Source organism: Amblyomma maculatum, chromosome 2, assembly GCF_055883805.1.
Source record: "Amblyomma maculatum isolate TAMU_Amacu chromosome 2, ASM5588380v1, whole genome shotgun sequence".
NCBI classification, from domain to species: Eukaryota; Metazoa; Arthropoda; class Arachnida; order Ixodida; family Ixodidae; genus Amblyomma; species Amblyomma maculatum.
In genome coordinates, this window is record NC_139345.1 from 81,021,808 (window position 1) to 81,044,989 (window position 23,182).

Consider the following 23,182-nt stretch of genomic DNA (forward strand, 5'->3'; position numbering starts at 1 on the left):
GGACCGCCAAATCGAGGGGATATATTCATTCGGATACAGACACGCAGTGTTAGATGTAAGGAAAGGTACCTAGCTACATTCATGGCATGTATGGTCGGCACCTTCAAATCTTTTTTCTTGAAACTTTTAGAGACAGAAACGTCACCTACTAGGGCCATGCATGGGAAAGAAATCAAGAAATAGTGTTGAGTACAATGGTGACAAAAAAAAATATAAGCGCTTATAACAGGGATCAAAACAGTACGTCATGTGACACCGAAAGAAGAGGCATGCCAGGAAAATGCGTATGAACGTTCTGGGCTTTTTTTTTTTTTTTAGCGCTGCGGGGCACATTTTCGACGCTGGATAAAAATGGTGATATTGAAGTCTATATCTCACGGAGATCAGTTATGATTGCCTGAAAACTAGAATAATGTGAGGTACAGTTTTTGCAAAAAGTGTACAGCCCAGGGGGTCTGCTTCTGAGCCACTTCGTGTGGCTTGTAATGCACTTCCAGTGTTCTGAATCTCTTGATGGTAAGATTTTTTGTCCTACCCTCTGCGATGTGAAGTACCCCAATCAGCGCCAATACATGGCTAAGTATCAGACCTCCTGGGGTCCACACGTTTGACAAAGGCTGTCCTTTAAGGAACCCAATGATTAGACTGATGCAGCCTTCACATGCATATCCAAATGGTGCGTGCAATATCCGATGTGGTGATTTCAGAGCTCGCATCGAATATCTAAGATATGGCCACAGACAACTAATGGCTGCTTTTCGAGACACATTTCAGCAGCTATACGCTAATATAAGCTACTGATACAAGCGCAGTGTTTGGAAGGGTGTAATCTGGATCCGTAGCAGACGTACTCCTTAGAAAATGCGTGGCACGCTTACACGTGGTAAGTAAGGCAGCCATAAAAATCAGTGGTGTGCATTCCTCACAATAAAAACAAAAATTTATGAGGAGGAGTTTGAATGCTTATGAATTGACATGGTGAAATTTTACGATATGCGAAAGAATTGCTTGGCTTGGTTTATCGGGTTTACCACCCCAAAGCGACTCAGGCTTTGATAGACGCCTTATTGGAGTTTTCCGGAAATTTGAACAGCTTAGGGCCTTTAACTTCCACTGACATCGCACAGCAGACGGCACACGGGCGCGGTGCTTTTCGCCTCCATCTAAAAGTGGCCGCCGATGGCGGGATTCAATCCCGCATCTTTGGGCACAGCAGTTGAGCACCCTAACCACTGCACCACCGCAGCGAGTGCGAAAGAATTTTTTCCATACATTTTCCTGGAAAAAAAAGTGCTTGTCCAGAAATCCTGGGCATGTTTCGTGTGGTGCCCAGAAAAGATATGGTTCGGCCACAGGCTGACCTCCTGAACCAGGTAATAGCTCATAAAATGCATGTTATCATGGAGGGGTACGATTCATGCCGTATTAATTCTAAAATTCACTGCAGTTGGCAAATTGCTTATTACAATGAGAAAATTATTTTAGAGTGCCTGAAAATACAACTTTCTCAAAATGTGAACCGTTTTCGAAAATGACAGCCTTGTCCTCCTGTTCTTCAAGGTTCGCTGATATTGGGGACAGTACTCATGGTGGTGCGTTTCGAGGTTCAATTACTGATTGTGTAGTTTCAATGTTTGCTTGATAATATATGCGTGGTAGTTTTTCTCATTCCCTCCATTAGACGCCTGCATTAGGAGGATGTTCTAGACTTGAATGTCGTTTTTTGCATTAACACCACCCTCAATGCACCCTCTCGTAGAAGAGCTCACTAAAACTATACTAAAAACATAGCCGGAGTGGTACTGCCACTGCGAGGTCTCTTATAACGTAACCTTTCATGATTCTACGCGAAAATGTAATACCGCAAGAGCAGTCAGCGAAGGCGGGAAGAAAGCTACCAGGATCCTTTCCCAACAGGTGAAGCACTCATCACTTCTTTTTCTGCCCTCCTCCAACCCTCCACCCATCCTCCCCCAGCAGATTTTTCTGCCCGCAAGAACAGGACAATGTTGTATGATAAATACTTCGGGTTGCAAAGCCATAATACTACTCGGCGCACAAATTTTAATATAAATATATTGTGCTACCCCCATTAGGCGAATATTTGTTTGCTGTCGTTGCTGCCGTTGTCAACATTGGACGGCACCAGTAAAAATAACAATGAGTAGAACGGCTAAAGAATGGAAGCTGATGAAATAAATTGGTCGACCCGGGGGTTCAAAACCATGTCTTCTGAGCACCAGGCTGGTATTCAAAGCATAGGCAGCGAAGGATGGTTGCATCAGGCGTGTGGGCACTTAGTGAATGCGGTGTGGTGCGTAGGACTTACTAACGTGTGTTTGGAATGCGTACTGATATTACAGTAATAATAATCGTCGAATTCAACCAGTGAGCATGGCGGCTGCAACGCACTAATTGATGATGACAACTCTTGACGCGCTGAAGCATTCCGTGACATTAACACTGATGAATCTCGAATGCACTTAAAATATGTCTTCTTACCAGACCGTGCAAACTCGGAAACTTTCGTCGCCCAGTGACATTAAGGACCGAATATCACTGGTCTGGTCTGCTACAAACACGGAAACACGTTTAAAAAGTATTTCAGCGAATGTGTAAACATTTGTCGCCAAATTACGGCCGCGCTAAAAATGATGCTCTCCCATTCTCCCTCGTAAGCAGCCTTTAGTGTCTCTATCGAATTCTCCGCCAATCCGCAAGAATGATATCAGGTCAAACGTAAGGAATTTGATTTACAGTCAGGGTTGGCGGGAAAATTCTGTATGTACTGCCTAGCGTCTTGAAAAAACACGCTCGCTGTGAGGGTCAGCTCAATAATACTTGCTGTTCACCACAGGCTTTTTGACTACCTGTTTCTTATGACATTCGACTACAAGCTCGATGACCTGTCAAAAACGAAGCTTACCAGCGGCCTCTATTATTACGAAGGGGACAACCGCACGACTGTGGAGTCGGTGAGCATTTTTCACTTGGGATTTCTCTTGTCTTCTCTCAGTTAAAAAGGCAATGAATATTTATGATGCTCGTCGAAGTACTGATCCCACTTGCAGTATTAGAATCTATATGGAATCCTGCAAATAAATATGGTATAGGTTACCTTTTACAGTTAACAGAAATTTCTCACTTGATTATTAAATACTGTTATGAGAATAGCAGCCTCGCTATGAGCTGGAAATTTAAGAGACAAGTAAATTATGTTATCATTGAACTATATTTATCCCCAAGCCAAAAGTGTACCACACGAAGATTATAAACGCTCTTCAGGATCAAACTGTACCACCTACAATAATGAGACGGCGAGACTACGCGAAAAATACGGGCTCGTCGAGCCTTTCCCCGACGAGGCACGTAGAACAATTTTGATAGCCTTCCGTTGTAGTTGTCATGCAATATGTAGTTGTCATGCAATTTCACCTGTAGCGATAGTGGAAAAGCAGTGCTAGTAAGCGACAGTATTAGAGAGATGGAGAACACATAATTGCCGGGAGGTATAATCTGGCTACTGTGCGGCTTTCTTGAGCTTACATCACCGCTTCTGCCTCTCCAAGGATAGTACGGTTGAAAGATTTCTAGACAGACAAGGTATGCAGCCAGAATTGGTACAGGTGATTAAATTTTCATTAGTAATTTCAGCCAGGGGAATATGCGTCCAAAAGCAGCTTCGTGGCATCAAAAAGATGGATACCTAAATCAACAGAGCTTTCGGAAAGTGTCAGTAGTCCGTCCTTTCGAGAGAGCCTTGCAGCCTTTATTTTTTGTTACATTTGGTGTACTCCATATTAGAGGTCTGCGGTATTGTTCGTATTGCAAAGTGTAACCCGGAGTTATGAATAAGTAAACCCCTTTCAGGATGTATCATCTCGAATGAGAAATGAAATTTGCAAATATGCAATATGAAAAAATATGCAGTTCTTAAGCCTGAGCAAGAATATTCGCGACATGAACACTTTATTCCTTTGGCATTCGGTAAGCTGGCTCCGATAAATAAGAAAAAAAAGAACAGCGGTGCCATGTATATGACCTCGAGTTGAATTCGAAGCAGATAAGCTTTGCTGTGACTGCTTTAGAGCATGCGACTATATATTTTTGTTTTTGTTACCCGTTGTCGTGATGTCATCGACGACACCCGACGAAAGCGATTCATTGTTAACATAAAAAAAAAAAAAATCAAACGACACCGAGCTTTAGCCGGATGTCTTATTTAAAGTACGCTGTGAGATATTCCGGTAAAATTCAGTTTTCCAGTAATCAAGAAAGGTATGTTTAGCAATCTCTGTTTTCTAAACACCAGGAAATTCATCATCAAATACAGGAAAACACTTTTCTGAAAGCAAGATTTGACTGTCAATATTAGTGATATATTTAATTGGAACTTTTCAATTGAAAGGTTCCAATTAAATATATCCCTAATATTGACAGTTAACATAAGTTAACTTATGTTAAGCACAGGCCTTATCGAAAGACTATGAGTTTGCTGTTAAGTGATACGAATGTGACGTGATGTGATGTGGAATGTCTGTTGTGTGACTGTACTAACTTCAACCATTCTTCTCTCACAACTTTTATATCCACTCAGCCCCTTCCACCAGTGCAGGGTAGCAAACCGGTTGCTTTTACGGGTTAACCTCCCTGCCTTTCCTCTTAATCTTCCTCCTCCTCCCTTAATTTCTGTTGGGCCCTCCATTTAACTCAGTTTATTACGCCTTCTCCATGTCCGTAACTGTGCCGTGACCATTACACTGTCGCAAAGGTCATATGTTGCATGAGTGCATTTGACCTATAGCTCTGGACATTGCTGAATTAATCCTATAAGAAACGCTTCAGCAGAAATCTATAAAAATCAAGGACTTAACCTGTACCACACAATTTTAAGGCAAAACAATTACGTACGAATGAGCAGAAAAGAGAAACAGGGCAATATTGTGCGAAGAAAGTTACATTTTCGAAATGACCTGCGCAAAAACAGACGGAGACAAGAGAAGAAACACGGACAACAGGACGGGAGCTGTCTTGTTGTCAATGTTTCTTTTCTTGTCTCCGTCTGTTTTGCGCTAGTCATTTCGAATCATGTCCCGCCAACTCGCCCAATCAGCAATTTTAGTTGCATTTTCGAGAGACAAAAACCAGCAAACCAGTTTTCAAGACCTTGGTCAGGCAAGGCTCTACCCCTATCAGCTAATGATCGGAAAATTTTGTCGCGGCATCTTCTCTAAAAAGTCCATTGTCACACAGACGTAGTCGAGACGCGGTGAATTTTCCTCACATTTGCTAACTTTTTTTCTATCCTAATATGCAATCACAGCCGCTTTCCTTCGGTCTAGTTCATCATTGTTGTTGTGCCCTTGATACTGGGCTGTCGATATCCTCGTCTTCATCAACTTTCATCTGTGCAGTATCAAATTAAAAAAGAAATTCATTGGTGGCACTTAGATACCTCTTAAATGCGGTAAGGTAAAAGCCTTTATGCGACTTTGTACTCATTTGCCGCGCTGGACCTCATTTTATTCCTATTTCACCTATTTTCTTCCTTTCTGCTTGCGTTGTTTGTAGGATGTGATGCCCATATTCAAGTGGTTTTGTTATGACCCAAATTGGCCCCAATTATGGTCATAACAAAACCTTAAGCGTGATCTTAAATATCACGCTTAATTAGATGTGTTTATTGAATTCTACACAAATACAGTATTTATTCCTCATTTTGTGAGAACGTACGCTGCCTGGATGTCTCTTTGCCGGATGTTACATTATCATCCAAATTTTTTCGTTTTTTTTCCACAAATGTATCGGTTCTTCGGTGATCTTAAGTAGTACGTACGTTTATTTCACGTTCTAAATCTAATGCGACGTAAATTCGAAGTTTAGAATCCAATTTTAGTTTTTTTTTTGTACTATTTCGACGTGTGAGCTGTCTCCACGCCCTCTCACATCGACGTCCGGTGCCATTGGGACAAACTTTTGACATTTATTGCTGCAATTAATTAAGTATTTATTATAGAGTCATCAAACTTTACATTTAAGTTCATAGTTTTGTCCTATATTTTATACACTAATCCTTTTACTCCTATCTTTATTCGTTCAAGCGCTAGAAGGACTGTACACCTTGCGCGGACGCACACTTTCTGCGCCCACCAATGAGCCTACAAAAGCTTTCGCCGTAATACTACAGTACGCGCGAGCCCTCGTTCGATCGCATGACCGATTTTGTACAACTCGCTCTTTCTCTACAGAGCTCGCGATTTTGAGGTCGCGCTGCGTTGCTATAGGTGATACTTGCTTTAAGAATAATGCCTACTAGGCTTCCAGCACGAAGTGTAGGTTTACTGTGCTGCCTTTGCCTGAGCCCGACCTCATGTGCCTTTCGTAGGCCGAGAAGTTTGATTTCTGCATAGCATCCGACCCGTTGCATGGCTGTAGGCTGCAGAAAGTGACTTCGTTTAAATTATCGTTTTCTGCAGCGTATTGAGCTGGGAAATATGGTAGGAATTTCACGTAGCAAACGTGAAATGCAGTGCAGTGTAGTGCAGTCTGATTAGGATTTTCTGGCTTATTGTTTCGCTATATACGTCAAGGTCACATCAGAAACAAACAATGTAGCAAATCCGTGAGCCAGGTAAGTCTAGTGAAGCAGTAATTTCGCACTAAAACTTTATTGGGAGGATTGACAGTGGCGACATCTTACAAAGAAGTGAACGCGGAAACCCCATCTTTTGACGGCAGAAATCCAAACATGCACGGTACAATAACCATCCTCGCACCTCAGCATTAAAATATGAAGGGCTCACGAAGATTGCAATGCTGTCCATGCTCTTTGAGATTGGCAGGTCGTTTGAAAATCGCGATGGCACGGCGGTTCGTGCGAAAGTGAACGAGGTTGGCACTGGACACTCGGTTCTGCGTGAGCTGAAATCGCTCCCTCTGGGTGCTGTTGTTACACTTGGGAGTTGGAATGAATGTAACTGGAGTAAAAAAAAAAAAAAAAGCGGCGTGCGGCATTGAAGCTATCATGGGTATTCGTGACAGTGCCCGTAGTAAGGCTTTGACTACCTTACTCATTTCATAGTGGAAGCATTTGGTGGCGCTGTTTCAGTGCAGATGAACTCTGATGCCATGTTAAAAAACTCCGGCTGCCTCTATGTGCTTCCCCTCTATTACATTTATGATTTTACACCCACTGCCACCTTCAGCCGATGTTCAGGTAGCAGTCCCAAGCTGGTAGTTGCACTGCACTGCAAGTCTCCTTTTGCGGTATCAACTAACTGATGGATGCCTTTAGACAGATGAAAGATGTTGCCTTTAAGGTGGATATCTGAGAGCTAAACCAGACAAACATTCGATATGTTTTGAATGGCTGGCGATAAATGGTCTTTGCCTGACTACGCGTAACTTAAATTATATATATCGCAATAAGCTTGCAGTTCGACCACGGATGTGCTGTGCGCTAAACAGTGCAGTCTGCTTATTTACCACAATCTAAATGGCATCTGGGTGTGCAATGTGCGCTGTATTGTGTAGCCTGATTATTCACCAGTATCTAAAATGGCATCCGGGTGTTGCTATCCACACTAGGGGTTCTTTTGCCGTATCATTGGTGCTGAAAGAACGTCTTTCTTAATGACAATAGATAGCTTCTAATCAGCGCGGTATGCTTCAGTGAGGAAAGCACTCTAGGGATAGAAATTTTTTTTTTAAAGCGCGGAACACAAAAGCAGACAGCGGTGTAACACTACGCATTTATACCCGCAACTGGCCCAGGAATCGGTCATTTGGAAAGATATGGCTGAGGTATTCGTTTTGTGGAGTACGTAGTGGGGTTGAGGATGAAGTAGATGGCGACCGGTCAGCTCCTTGCATCTGTTTTCCTTCTACTTGAGCCTGTGGGACCAGTTCCCGTTTAGCCCCGTCAATATATTGAAGACATCCGCCGCGGTTGCAAAACAATTTTTATTGGGCTTTCTTTGCCCTTTGCAAACCTAAAACACTTGGCTGCAATGGCATCGAAGCGCACAGACAGAGACGAAAAGGAGTCAGAGTTTTATTTTATGTCTTTGTCATTGGTCGTGAATAACCAATCCACTGGGAGAGCAATGTGAGCAATATGCGCCAAGCGAGACTGAGCAGCGGGAGTGACAACCACGCTATTAGGCACAATTCAGCACAGTTCATAGTTTGCCATTTTCGGAAGATGTTTCAGGGCTACCTTAAATGTCGGATGTATTTCGCCTTTGCAGGAGTCATGCTTAAGCAGGTGGATAAATGCAGGTGTGCCCAAATACAAGATTATACCAGGAATCGCTGCCTACGGCCGTAGCTTTACACTGAACGACCCAGCCTACAACGGCGTCAGCGCAAAACTTAACAAAAAGCACCCTCTAGGTTACGGCGCGAACTTCACCAGGACGGAAGGCTACATGAGCTACGTCGAGGTAAGCGATGGCGGTGTTCTTGGTGTGCATACCAGAATGACCATGAAAGGAAGTTCGGCACGTAGGACCAAGCTTAAAAGGGTAGACCTTACGCTGATTACCTATAAGTTAATGATACATTCGACGTGCCATCGTACAAAGAAGCACCGGTGCTAATTGTTCACCACACATTTAAGTAAATAGTTCTTCGGCCTATAAAGAGACATATATTGAGGCCAAGTATTCTCCATTTGTTTCACACACAGAAATATCGGGGACAGTGTGTTGCGCTGGTTTTTGTGATAATTTTCTTCAGTCAGAGATTTTTTTTAATTTTGGTCGGAGTATAAACGTCTTTGGGCTGTGTGGGACGAAGAAAATTAATCCTCCTCGTGACGCTATGACGCGGTGAAAATGGGAAGGCGTAATTACTGAACCACGGGTTGAATTTATATATCAGATAATCCTCTTCTAATTTGAACTGAATGCTCCTATGGGCTATACTATAGCTGAGAGCTCTTTATTAACTTAAACTCCCTGGTTAGGCATTAGATATTTTCACGCACTGAACAGCTACCTGCAAGTATTCGAGTGTATACCATCTGCCAACCGGCACGTTACGAGAATTTTGTTGTCCTAGCTGCATTAAACTTTCTCGGTATGAGCTCTATTAGTCATGCTGCTAATACCGAGATTGCGTCGATGAAAAGTGTGGATTGTGGTTTTCTCACTTCTGAGGAGCAACATTTATTGGCTGGTTAGTAACAGTGTGCCATCGAATTTCAGATTGCAGCCCAGTACTCAGCTCTATAAATGTGAGCTTCGACTCGAGTTCACCATGAAGGACAGAGCGGATGACAAATAGCTATATGTTTAATGTTTTTTTAGTTATGGGCGCGTTAAGGAGCTTTGTTTGAAAATCTTGATCACGACACAGTTTATTTGTATTAAGAGCTGAAGCAGAAGAAAATATATGGGATATTTATTATGGTATACAATTTGCATGAATATTTCTAAGAATCTAAACGTGTTGCATGCACGTTTAGAACGTACGTGTTGAATGCACGTTAGTAGTTACAATCATTCATAACGCTCGCTTATCCTGTTCCTCTGCCTGATAAACGATGCACAAAAATGAACCCTGCGCCAATCATTTTTCGAGCCCTGCACACAATTTTAGGCCCTTGATCTGTGTTCCGGATGATTTGCTCAGAATGATGTCTCGTTCTCAGACCTGTCGCCGGGTGAACTACTTCCACTGGAAGCGAGAGTGGGTGAAGTACGCAGCGACTCCCTACATTTACTACAAAGACCAGTGGGTGAGCTACGACGACAAGGACAGTGTGACCGTAAAGGTATGCGGGACATTGGAATTGTCGCTCCCTCCTGAAACAGCTGGCTTGTCAGTGAAATTCTTTTCTTTGCAAAGGCTTCTATCTACGCAAGATCTCACAAGGAAATCTGTCATATCTACCTTAAAGAACGTGCAATGTTGAGCCCATCATTTATCACACAGAACATGTTACTTTTTGTTTCGCTATGGCTAAGGAATATTTGCAGGAAATGAAGTTATGAATTCTTCCCTCCTCCTCTCTCAGTAAGATCACCGTGAGTCGCATTTATATTCGGATAAATGAATCGCCCGTCTTTCGCCTGAAGTTATGCAAGGTGCGGATATGAAGCTTCGAGGAACGGGCCTCATTCCGGTTCATCATCATCATGAACAGCCGGACTATTCGGGCTGCAGGGCGAAGTCCTCTCCCATATTCCTCCAATTAACGTGGTCCTGTGCTAGCTGCATCCACTTGACCCCTGCGAACGTCTTAATCTCATCCGCCCACCTAACTTTCTGCCGCCCCCTGCTACGCTTTCCTTCCCTTGGAATCCAGTTTGTTACCCTAAGCGACCATCGGTTATCCTTTCTGCGCGCTACATGTCCTGTCCATGCCCATTTCTTCTTCTTGATTTCCACTGGAATGTCAGTGACTTGAGTTATTTCTCTGACCCACTCTGCACGTTTCCTATATCATCCCGGTTACTTGCCCCATAAGTTTTGCATAACGCTTATGACACTCGGTATTTTGTTTCATTGACGCTCAAAGGCAGCTTGGTTTCGGAAGCACTGGCTGGGTGGCATCTTCGTGTGGTCACTGGACGCGGACGACTATTCGGGAGAATGTGTAGGCGAGATCTACCCTATGGTGACTGCGGCGTCGAAACCAATGAGAGATTATCGGCCCATCCAAATGCGTCGATCAGAAGATGAAGCTGAAAGGTGCGCTGCCTCCCTATAACGCCTACATTCTGGTCACAGCTCATTCCGCTGCACTCTGTACTGAGAGGAAAAGAGAGTTAAAATAAATTTTAAGTGCCATCTTGCACCTATAGCTATATTTCTCTCACTCTTCCTCCAGTACTTCACTAAACGTTAATACCCAGCATGTTTTCTGTTAACGATGTTGAGTACTCCTTTTGGCCGCATGAAATCCCTATGGTTACTCCTCACTCGTAACAACGCACACATAGAAGCACTTATATGGCCGGGATTCCGTCTGGGAAAGGTATGCCATTAGGAGATCAGCTGGGCATTCTGAAGCCAGAAACACTTAAAAAAAGTGAAAACCATGTGATAATGCAGGTCTAATACGCCTACCTTTTCGTACAGCTTATGCACAAACTTGTAGAAAAGGCTCGTCCTCGCATTTGGCGTAGAAGTGAAATTGGCGACAAGTGTTTGCAAAACAGGGCAGCTAAACAACACCAAAGGCCCTTAGCTCTGGCTCACTCCATGTGTGAAGGGCGAAGGGAGGGTTTTGTGAGCAGAAATGGCCATCAAAATCCATCTTTCTGCAATGCCGAAAAAATAAATTCATTAACAGGTTTTCCACACTGCTGACAGAAGTTATAGAAGTGGTTGTATACTTTATTTTACACACATCTTCATAAAAATGATTAGTAGAAAATACCTTTATTGGATTGGAAAGTGGGTACCCGGAATTTAGAAATTGCAAACGACTGACGGAACAAAAATTGCGAAAGCAGAATTTCACAACGTATTGCAGTTTTTTAATGGCCTTAAGAAATAGTTTCTCGCCTCCTTTGAAAGAGTTTATAAACGTAGTGTGCCACTTGAAACGTGAAGAACTGAAGCATTGGAAGAAAAAAGCAGGCATTGTCGTTTGCATATTTGATGCGTTACAAGAGGATTTAGCTAACACGATTACTGCTGTGCTTTTATTTCAGCGATTAAAATTATGAGGGATCTGAAAAGAAGATGTTCATGATTTGGGAGCTTTCAAGAAACGGTAACTACTACATCTCAAAGGGAAGACTAGGAAGAAAAAATTTACGGCCACGCCTTCTTAGAAGAATTATTAAACAGTGCAGTCCTATTTGGTAACTGCATTCACTACGGCACTTGTGGTTGTAGTGAATTTCCTCAGTGTCATTCTATTGTACAGGTCTTTGATTACAATTTTTTAAAATGAAATTTATTCTCCTTAGAGGCAAGTAACAAATTCATACTTTGCTGGATAGTACACATATGCCTACTCTTCTTTCTTGTTGTAGTAAAAACACCTTTTATAAAAATGGCTACCTTGTTCACTATAGTTATTTCAATGTGAGAGTTAGCAGTAAGATTCAAAAACAAAACTGCAACTCCTTGAAGAAATGGACACGAGCACTGGCCGCTCGTCGTGGTATGTATATTGCTTGTTAGGCGCAACAAAGGAGTAGTTCTCACACCATTTTTTATAACACAGACTAGCACCACAAAAAAAAAAAGTTACCCTTTGCAGCGGTGCAATTTTCAGTATGCACTGTGGCGGTATAAGGTAATTGTATGAATAAAAGTAGGAATAAGCCAGAGGCATAATTAAAGGCCAACCATGCTTATATAGCATTTTAATTTTATAGTCACATCACATTCATTGGCGTTTCTGTCATCAGAAACCAAAGAACGTTTTTTATAAATACAAAGTAAAATCTTTCGGATGAGAAAAAACGAAGAAGCCGAGACAGGAAGTAGGTTTCGACCAGTCTATGTCGTCATGACATACTGTGATGTCACGAATAGGTGAACAAAACCTATTGTGTGCGCTCTGATAGTCTGAACCGTTTAATGTAAGATGCAGTTTAGCCAATATAGGGTCCCTCTTGCCTGAAATGAACGAAAACAGGTTAAAATATTTTCCTGCAGTAAACGTATCTCGAATACAAGTGACCATGCATTCAGTGACTGCGCGCTCCCACGGTTTCTCATAGAACTCTCCACGACTCCTGGCATGAATTGGGAAATGTTAAAATGCATCAGCGCTGCAGTAAAAATCGAAGTGACGCGATGTTAAGCAGAAATTATAAAAACATTAATCAGACCGTAAAGTACAAATTTCTTGTAAAATCAGAGGGCGTTTGTAAAACGCCCGAGTTGCCTTAAAGCTCAGCCGAAGGGTGCGACGCAATATTGTTAATGTTATTTGGTGTCCTCTTTGTATATCACTTGGCAGACAAGGTGGTAGGTTTCGGGTTTTGTTTATTACAGTAGCATATAGGACCTTTCGTTATCCAAGTTTAATGAACTAGCCTGGCTGGCCATTAGGGCTAGCATGTCTGACTTGCTACCGAAGTGCCTGGGATTTTATCACTTCATACCAATTTTGTTTTCAGGTGCGTTAATTTATTTTATAATTTTAGCGGTCATAAGGATGTATGATTCATGTTACGAAGTTATCAGAATTTATCATATGTTTGAATCACTGTTAATAATGTGCTATCGCAAAATATGATTGTGCAGTAACGCTCTCACTGTTCTACTATTTGATCTTCAGAGGTGTTTGAAATAATCTCCCATGGTAGTGCGGTATACAACAGCGAGTATACTACATCGGTTGTACTTTTGGGAACATGTCCCGGTGTTTGGCCTTACTTTTATTTAGTTGTTATACTTTGAGAAATTTGGAAAATAGGGACGGTAGTTTTGTGGGCGCTGAAAAGGCAAACTTAACACTGTATTTCATGAAAAACCTTTGTAGCATTATGCGAGCCTCATTTCTCCACAAGGAGATTCGTTTTTCTAGGATATGTACTGTCAGCTAAATTTGCTTGAAAATGCCTGGAAAACTGAAAACAAGGCCTGTTCACGGTAGATCGCTCACCGCTAGCGGTCGAGCTGCTCAAGAAAGCTCTTCTGCAGATTGTGTAAACGTGCTTTCCGCAAGGTACTACCTAGGCAAAGGTTTCTAATACCTCTTTTTCCAAATTAGGAATTGTGTCGAGGTGTGGGGAAGCAGGCTTTTCTTTGTGCGATGAGCGTAACCACTGCACTCATCAGAAACGGTCAGAAGATAATCTAAAAAACTGGTTTCCGAAACTCCGAAATCTGAAACTTAAGTCTGCAGAAGTCTCATTAAAGGCAGTTAAAATGTATTTTACGCAATATTAGACGCTGCCCCGGGAATCTAGTTTCAAGAGGATTGAGAAATCGTACACGTATACCTAAAAGCGTTAACGTTTACTACCAGAGTGTCAGTAAGATTCCCATGCAAAGTGTTGTTTGGTTTGGTTTATAGGGTTTAACGTCATAAAACAACTCAGGCTATGAGTGACGATATAGTGGAGGGCTCCGGAAATTTACACCACTAGGAGTTCTTTAACGCGCACTGACACCACAGGTCACATGCGCGCCGTTCTTTTCGCCTCCACCAAAAAGCGGCCGCCGCTGCCGGGACTGCATTCTCAGGCCCAACATTCGAGCGCACTAACGGCTGCATATCGCGGTGGGGCCAAGAGGTTGTCAAAATGAGATTACATGTGTGGCACATAGCAGGAACCACACATGAGCCTATGGGAAATCCCGTTTGTTTTTTTGTAAATACCTGCGGTATTCCCGCTATACTAGAGTAGAGGATAGGCAGCAAGTTAAACACTTTGTAGAAAACATACAAACAGGCTCCAACTTTTTTGGAAGGTAACCGCCGCACGTCGGCTTTCGATGAGGTCTTGCACAGTCACTAACAAACTCTGTTGGGGAACTGAATTGAAGAGTCCTTCGATGTCCACGGAAAAGGGCGAATGTTCACTCCCATTTGTATAAGAAGTCCGTGACATTCATCGAGGTCTAGACGCCAAAGAGTCATCAGGCGCAAAAAGTCCAGTGATCATTTCAGCAATAACTGGCTTGTTTAAAACCTGGCTTCAAAACATTTTTCACATGATCATGCGCCAACTGGTCCAAAAAGCTACACTTCTTCATCGCAGGACCACTTTCACTCCTCTTAGCATTCAGGGACCACTGCGTGCCAAAGGGACCTTATTACATCACTCTATCGCCATTGTGTTACGCCCGCGGAGCAGTTTGCGCTTTGACGTCTGAAACGGAGCATCAGTCCTTCGCATGCTGTTTGCCTTTCACCTCGGACGACACCATATTTCCGAGGACAGTAACTGAAGAACCTCCAAATGTTATTATGGTTTGAACTGCCAAAAACGAGCACACACACCTCGTCGACGAGAGCATGTGGCACAATGACGAGGAGTAATCAAGGACTTGAATGGCGATGAAAAAGGGGAGCAGGCTCAAGTAGCCAAGTTCCGAGATGACCAACTCTGCAGTAAAAGAAAAAAGTTTGAGGGATGCGGACTCGCGGAAAAATAACTTGTTCCTGCCTGCATCTCCAGTCACTCGGGAGGTACGGGGTTCAATACCCAGTGCCGCCGGGTACCCACCGGTTTCCAATGGGTACAAGATTTCCCCCGGCCTGGTGCTCGGCTCTTCTGGGGTGAAATGCTTGGGAAAAGGGGCCATGAACCAAAATGCAGGTTCATGGAGGATGCACGTCTCTTCATGACTCCGTACATTTAACTTACCGGCTTCACCGCCACTGCTAAAAATAATGTTCTACTATAACCAAAAGCCCGCAAATATTTGTACATGACTGTAGATGAGCTAGCCGAAGCCGCCTGCCAGCTGAGATGTCGAAAATATTTTGTTGAACATAGATGGAGTATCAATGGTTTAGTCCCACGTCCAGCTTTTTATTGCTGTACTGTGGCCTTAGCGGTCCTGTCCACCACTCACTACCGATTCCAGCCTGATTAGCTCTGCATATCTGTGTCGCGCGATCCAAATTATATTCGCGCACTTCGGGTTTTAGGTTAGGTGTTTTGAGATTTTTTTCATGCAGAGTTCGGCGATCTATCACATTTAACAATTTATGCACGTTCGGAGAATAAGAAACTGGCCTTGGTCAAGGTGAGTGGAATAAGTGCCGCGGCCGCTACTGCCACATAACGTGCACATAACAATCCTTTTAATGAAGAGCGCCATACACATCATCAGGAGTACCATGCATACATGAGGAGTAGCATGCTAGGCTCACCACCAGGCAGACATCCCCTGCTGCCATTAAAATCTCTCTCTCTCTCTCAATATATATATATATATATATATATATATAATGAGTGGCAAGAAATTCACTCACGGTGAATGCAGCTAAAAGAAAGGTTGTGTTTTCCTGTCCTAAAAAAGGGCGTAATACAGTATTAACAGTGCAATAATTTAAATCCCTTGTTGTACACTTTCAAGATGCTCGGCAATGGGATTGTCATGTCAATCATATCATGCTCAAAACATCAAAAGTCGTAAGTTTTGTTTCGCTTCATAGGAATGTTTTACAAAAAAAAGTAAACTTTTTCACCATAAGGCTTTATCCCCCCCCCCCCCCCCCCCCCTCGCTTTTTTATTCTAATGTACACTAGGGTGGTCAACAACGACGACACCACCTTACGTACTCAATATAGCCGTTTATAAAATCTTATTTCCCCAGCAGACACACAATGACGGACTTGATAACTCAGTTGCCGCTATCTTGTGGTGCATCTTGTGGTCCAGGTTATTTCGGTTAGATTCACTTAATAACCTTCCTAAGCGCTACCACATGTGTGGCACGATTGATAAGAAAAAGAAGATCAAATGAAAACCAGTTTCCGATTATGGAACCATTCTATATTCATATCAGTGGAGCTAAGTGCGTAAGTCAGGCCTCCATATAATTCTCCGATAGAGAATTTCGGTTCTTGGCCAGCTCACTGAGATACTTGGGGTAACACGTGATGTTATTCTTGTCAGCGTTTTTTTTTGTTTTTGTTGATTCTTCCTATTCATTTGAGCATATGTCTTGGATAAACTTAAGTTGTGAGTCAGGGCTTGTCCTTGTTTTCCTCACTAGTCCTTGTGTCTACGCGCAAAAGTTTCAGTACACATGTCAATAAACTCCCCAAACTTTCTGCTCTCCTTTGATAAGTGACTTCAATATTGTAACTAAGCAAAAAGTTGTTGGCACAGGTTGTAGCGCTCATATGAAATGCATGAAATGAAATATCGACACTATCCCTAGCTATGTTGCAGCTATCTGAGTCACATTACCCTCGTCGTAAAAAAACTAAAGGGGACTGCCCCTATTACCAGAAAAAAATTATGGCCCTAAAAAAATTTATTGCTAACTGCAGTTCTTCTTAACAGTATAATTCAAGTTATTGTAAGCTGCCCGCAGTTTAATGTGCGCACTATGATCCTTAAAAACTTGGAAATGGATATAAACAAAGCAAATGGGGATTAGTCATTGGGGGGGGGGGGGGCTGATGTACATTTGACGGTAGAGGCGAAGCAGGCAGGTGAGCGGGATCTCGTTTGTTATACTTTTTGCGAATTCTAAAACTTATTGGGATGTGTGAATGTTCAGAATAATTTGTAATGTTTAATAAGCGATTGAAGAGCCCGCCTGTACAAAAGCGATTGCAGTGGTAATGCGCGGCAGATAATTATGCCGCTCGAGCAAATACTTCATTCGGACGGAATCAGCATTCATACAAAACAATGGTCGCATTTACAATGGCTTTTGCGTTCGGCGCGGCACAGTGACAAAAAAGAGAGACAAATTTTTTGCATAAAACATTAACAGCGGATCGATGTTCTATCCGATGATCACACAAAAGCGTTCACTCTAGCCAAAATGGCAACACTGAGGTTAAAATTCAACCTCGTTATGTTACAATCATTAATGTGGCTGGTGGATCATAGAAACCTCTTGTTCATAAAAAAAAAAAAAAGGAATCACAAAAACCGGGAATGGGTTGGCACTGGTTCTCTTATTCCTCGCTAAATAATATTATCACCTCTTTGTCCGGTAGGCTGAGACACAAAAGTATTTAACATTTCACAGATGACTCTTTGTAGAATGCCGTATTTGTTTTGATGCTTATAGAAAGCTGTGGAATAGCAATCAGTACCACCATTCACATATTGCTCTCCGCAAAAACGGTGAGTAAACGAATTTTTTTTTTGGCACCAAACGTAGGGGCTGTGTTCCCCATGCGGGCGGGTTCCTCGCGTATGCTAATAATGTACACAAGGAATATGCTGAAAATAGAAAGTATAATTATTTATACCCTTTCTAGTACATGAGAACAGGAATAGGACGCAGAATTGACGGAAGAGATAGAGCAAAAAATAAGATCGACCTAATAATATGCGCCCAGCGTGGCTTAGGGTATGGAGGAGCTAATAAAAAAGAGGTGCAGGAGCCAAATAATAAACTCAGGTCTACAACCAGCCCGCCTAGATTCGAAAATAAAATGTGGGAACTTGATGTGGAGCAAGCACATCAAATAAATAGCGCTAACGCGGAGAATGAAGAGGGGCTGCGGGCAGTGAGGTATACACAGACAGTCAAGATAAGGAAATTTGTGCGAATAGCACTGTGCCACTGGAAAAAAGCGGGCTAATTTGAGAACCGTTTGTGAGTTTTTTCCTTGCGCACTAGACTCAGCCGAGCTGATGATGCTGAGTAGTTAGAAGTATTTAAAAAAAAATATAGCGTTGCTGTCTACTATATTACAGCTGCCGAAAACGCTCTAGCGCATTTATTTATTTCCGCACACCTTCCTCTGGAAGTGTACGTATTGAGGGACATAAGGCATGCAATGGTAAGCCGCGCATTCTTCTTGTCGAAGAAGGTTTTCAGCTCTAAGTGCATTAGCTAAAACTTGGGGAAGCGGCCCCTTTCTTCAGTAGAGCTTGCTGATTACTTCCTGAAAACACATACTGCCATTGTGAAGTGCTGTTCAGAGACCGCAATGCCTCCAATTCGTTCTTTTCAATAGCTTCTTTACTGCGAAGCTGGGAAATACCATTTCCATTTTTAGTTTCTTTTTCTCCTCTCATTCTCAGCCATACCTAGGGACAAATAGTGTCAGAAACCCTTCACATCATGGACGATCCCACGAGAAACACGACTTCGAGTCGACGCAGATGGAACAAGCATGACCACAATTCTTTCTACGAAAAGGCGCAACGACTGAACACACAATCTACCTCCTTCGTGTGAAGGTGACAAGAAAAATGAGCAAGCCTACCTTCGAAAATTGAAGCCGAAATAGCTGCCTCCGAGAGAAATATTTCTCCACAGAGATATTTACGGCCACCCCTCATCTCCCTCGTAGAGAATAGTTTGATGCTTTCGTGAACCGATACCAGTTCCTCCGTCAAGTATTTTTAAGTTCCTGCCTTTAAGGTGCTTTTTAGAGCGCTCGGTGAGCGTGGGTTGAATTTTTATTCCTTTGAAGAAGCACTGCTGTTTGCGAATGTGTGCGGGCTCGTCAGGTTTATTTTGGCGCACGCACACACACTGTGACTGGTGCTGGATCGACGAGCCCCGTTCACTGTTTGCGTTGCCGCCACATCGTCGCCTGCAGCGGACTCCGGTTGGCTTAAAAAATCCAAACGACCCCCGATACAGTGAGTGCGCTTGAGCCCTTCATGTACAACGTGATGTGATGTAAATCTGTCCCTCCCCCTCCACCTTGCTACTCGCCGAAAAGCACAATGCACCAGAAACAATTCATCTTTTCAGCCTCTTAGGCAGCTAGGAGACACTAGAGAAAAATGTCAAATGTCGAAACTGTAGTTAGGAATGTTCTCGATATGGAAAAGAAAATTAATGCCCAAATGATAAAAAAATAAATCAAGCACTAGATTATCAAGCATCAACTTCTGTCAGGGTTTTAGTTATTTCTTATTTACTTATTGAGCTGCAGCACTTGTGGCGCCCTCCCTTTAATGTGGCAAAGTATGGTACATTTCAAATTACGAAGTGCTGAGTATGGACTCGTTTCAGAAATGAGCGCGAGTCAAATGCTATCAGAGTAGATGGAAAAGAAATGGTTGTGCGTAACGCAAAAGCGCTGAAAGCAAAAATAGAGTTTTATTTCTTTGGTGTCAATGCGGTTACAAGAAGTTGTAATGTAAAGTAATCAAGGAGTTTTTTTTTTGAGCTCACCAAACGAACCGAACGAAAATCTGTCCGAACATCATAGCTACCGCAAAACGCCGAGGCGTCCATACAAACTAGCTTGATTGTTCATTTAGGAATTCTTGCTTCTTATGATTCTAATCGCTTTTTTGTACTGTTTCAAATATAATTGCCACCCATTCGTGATTCATTAGTATACATCCAAGCAGAAACCGCAACCGACGCCAAACAAGTTACGTAGATATATGGAGATAATTAATCGGAGGCGGTAAGACCGTACAAGCGCGCACGCACGCACTCTTACGAGCACTTAGGATTGGGGAGTCCGGCTGGGCTGGCGACCCATCCGAGAAAATTATATTCTGTCCCAGGCCTGGCCTGAGCCCGAGGATGGAGGCTTGAGAGCGATACGAGCCCGGATCGTAGGCCGAGCCGGATACCGGCTTTCGGGTTGCGACCCGACCTCATTCACAGATCTACCGCAGATATCCCCAAAAGGGGATTTATGGGCTGGGCTTTTAAAGCATTGAAAACAGCTTCACTAAAAAAAGGCATAGTTTATCAAGGCAACAAAGAACTGCAGAGGTGCTTTGGACTCCAAAGCTGTCAATTTAGGGGAATCTTTTCTTCTCTTCCTAATACGAACTCTATTTTCGGCACACCCATCCAGCGGAGAGCTCGTGACATGCGCACAGTGCCTAGCCCCCTGAAAGCCACAGAGCGATAGCCGCTGTCACCGAGTGCCGCCGCCATTCACGTCGCGTGTGACGTCATACCCTCGCTGCTCGCTCATCTGCCGCCTGAAGCAATCCGGATTTCTCAGTCGCGACTGCGATGGCAAAACCAACACTAGCTTCGCTGTGACACAGAATCATAATGGCATCGCGCAGACATCTGAAAGAGGCAAAGTTATGCAGCAGAGGCGCTACGTTCCAAAGCGCTTTTAAGAGAGGAAGAAAATCGAATTTCACTTCAGGACCATTGTCCCCTTTTCTATTCCCTAGCTTTTATTTTCTATGTTTTTATTTTTCCGATGTAGTTATACATCTCAAAATCTAATATCTCTGCACCCCAATTCTTGGCCGATCCTCCTGTGTGGGTATGTGCCATCACATTAGAGGACAACAACAAGAACAACATTGTCCCCTGCATGCCATAATGTGTGAACTTGGCGAGGGATATGAGCTAGCAGGAAAAGATGAGGAGAAAAATTGTTTGGACAACCAAACAAATGCAATTGCAGCAGCCGCCATAACGTAGCGCGGCTCGAAGCTAAAAGCACCCCAACAATTTTTAAAGGGCCATGGTCCCCCTTTCGATCCAAAATATTTTTGTCTTCGGTGACTTGCAAGCCCGCAAACATTTTTTAAAAGAGTAATTAGTAGCGCAAAACAGCTACCGCAATAAATCGATTCTGCTGAGTTTATTTCCTTCCGTTCCCTCGCAAGCGTTTTTCACTCTCTTGCCTTGCCGCTCAGCCTTCGCAAACCAAATTCGCCTCCCTCCTCCGCATTTGGCGGAAAGCGTGTTGTGCAGTGCGGTGCAGAGTGGTCGGTTATGTTATGATTCCATAGTTATGCGAACGAAGTGAAGGCTGCAGGAATGGCGTCGTACAAAGAACGGTCGTGGAGAAGGGGCTCCGGGTGCGCGACAAGTAAACAGACAAGACAGAAGCGCGCAGCCAGCAGATAACACAGTTAGTGTTTTCCACCCACTCTCCCCTCCTCAGTCAGAGAGAAGAACCCGTGGATGACGTTTCGGCTGCTGATGTCACCGTCCAGGACCGGATACCAGAGTAGCGAGCAAGGAAGGACCTTGGCTTTCGAAGGGGAGCATAAGATAGCTTTGATTGGTATTTTAAGAGCGTCAGCTCTTACTACTTAAATTTGGCTTTTTGTCGTCCGTTTTTCCGCCACTCTCAGGTTCAAAGCTAGAGCAATGCAAACAAGGCGATTATAATACAATTCCATGATTAGAAATAATTTCTTTACTACCGCGTGACCACACATAAATTGGAGTTCAACATGTGTGACCTCTTGATTCCGCAAAGACACGTGACGGAGGCTCTGTAATATCGCTGTAGTATTTTGCAGAGACTGTATATACTGTATACCCCATCGAAGAATTGGGCTTTTCTGTTAATAATACCATACTTTGGACAGCGGTCCTGTAATTCGCTATCGTAGATTTTGACCTCAAAGGCCCCTCCGATCTTCGTGGTCGTGTTCATTTCGTGTTTGAGGACATGCCTACATCTACCCATCACTAATTGCAGGCAAATTAATTCTGTGTGTAATCTGCAGTCTGTGCCATCTGTGATTTATGGGTTATCGGGTTGAACATCCCAAAGCGACTCAGGTATAGAGAGACACCGACACCGCAGTGGAGAACTCTGGAAATTTGGATAATCTGAGGTACTTTAAAGTTTGCTGACATCGCGCAGATTATGGGCGCCTAGATCTTGGCCTCCATCGAAATGCTGCCGTCGAACCGGGATTAATAACCGCGTCCTTTGATTCAGTAATCCGGCGCGCTAACTACTTAGCCACCGCGGCGGGATTTTCAGATCCGTGAAATGCTCGATGTGTCACTACGAACAAGTATTATTTTGTCAACGGTTGCACTGTTGTGCGCAGGGAGGTAAGCTGTTTCCTAAGGCGTGAAAAAGTGGGTGTGAGCTTTCCTTGTGCTTTTATTGGTCTGTGCAGCGATCGCTTTTTGCTTCAACCTGCGTAGTGATCAGAATCAGCGCAGGCGTTCGCAGTAGTGAGAAGCTGCTGGCCGAATCTGGTGATCACATAATTGCGAATGCTAGTGATTCTCGGTCAGACGCGCAGGCGATTTGTGACGACACTGGGTTAATTGCTAACTTTGTAGCAGTAACCACGTAATATATTTTTTTGGTTAGGTTTGGTTGATGAGGTTTAACGTCCAAAACTCACTGAGGCTATGAGAAACGATATAGTGGAGGTCTCCGGAAAATTCGACGCCCTGGGGTTCTTTAACGTGGACTGAAATTGCACAGCACATAGGCTCCTTCCCGAAAAACGGCTACCGGAGCTAAGACTCAATCCCGTATCCTTGGGTTCACCAGTCGCTGAGCCACCGCGGCGGAGCATAATATTTCTTGGATTTAAAAAATATGAGCGAAATCTACAAGGTAATGGCAGACCACCTGAAATAACTTTCTTTTGTGCTTTTAGTTTACAAACGCACGTTATCGCGGCTGCCACATTACAGGGTTGCCAGCCCTGCCGCCCGCTAAATCGGCTAATAGAAGAGAGGGTTTGTACGGAATCTGCGCTGCTTAACGGAGCGCCTAAAATTTGACACACTGCGCCACCTAGCTTTATAATGAGCAAGCGCTCCTAAGACGCTGGGGATGAGTCGCCGGGGCGTGGCTTTGCCATCGGTGGATTAAAAGCTTTCATTATAGTGCATAGTGTTTTA

At 43.4% G+C, this 23,182-nt stretch overlaps 1 protein-coding gene across 1 annotated transcript in view; it reads left to right on the plus strand.

Annotated features, from left to right (window-relative positions):
* LOC146199120 (putative chitinase 10) overlaps positions 1–23,182 on the plus strand; it is a 99,173-nt gene that overhangs the window by 45,321 nt on the left and 30,670 nt on the right. The window contains exons 13-18 of the mRNA XM_084592045.1: positions 2,858–2,975; positions 8,250–8,444; positions 9,656–9,778; positions 10,526–10,698; positions 22,369–22,372; positions 22,441–22,522. Of these exons, the coding sequence (XP_084448171.1) occupies positions 2,858–2,975; positions 8,250–8,444; positions 9,656–9,778; positions 10,526–10,698; positions 22,369–22,372; positions 22,441–22,522 (695 nt within the window). The remainder of the gene's footprint in view (positions 1–2,857; positions 2,976–8,249; positions 8,445–9,655; positions 9,779–10,525; positions 10,699–22,368; positions 22,373–22,440; positions 22,523–23,182) is intronic.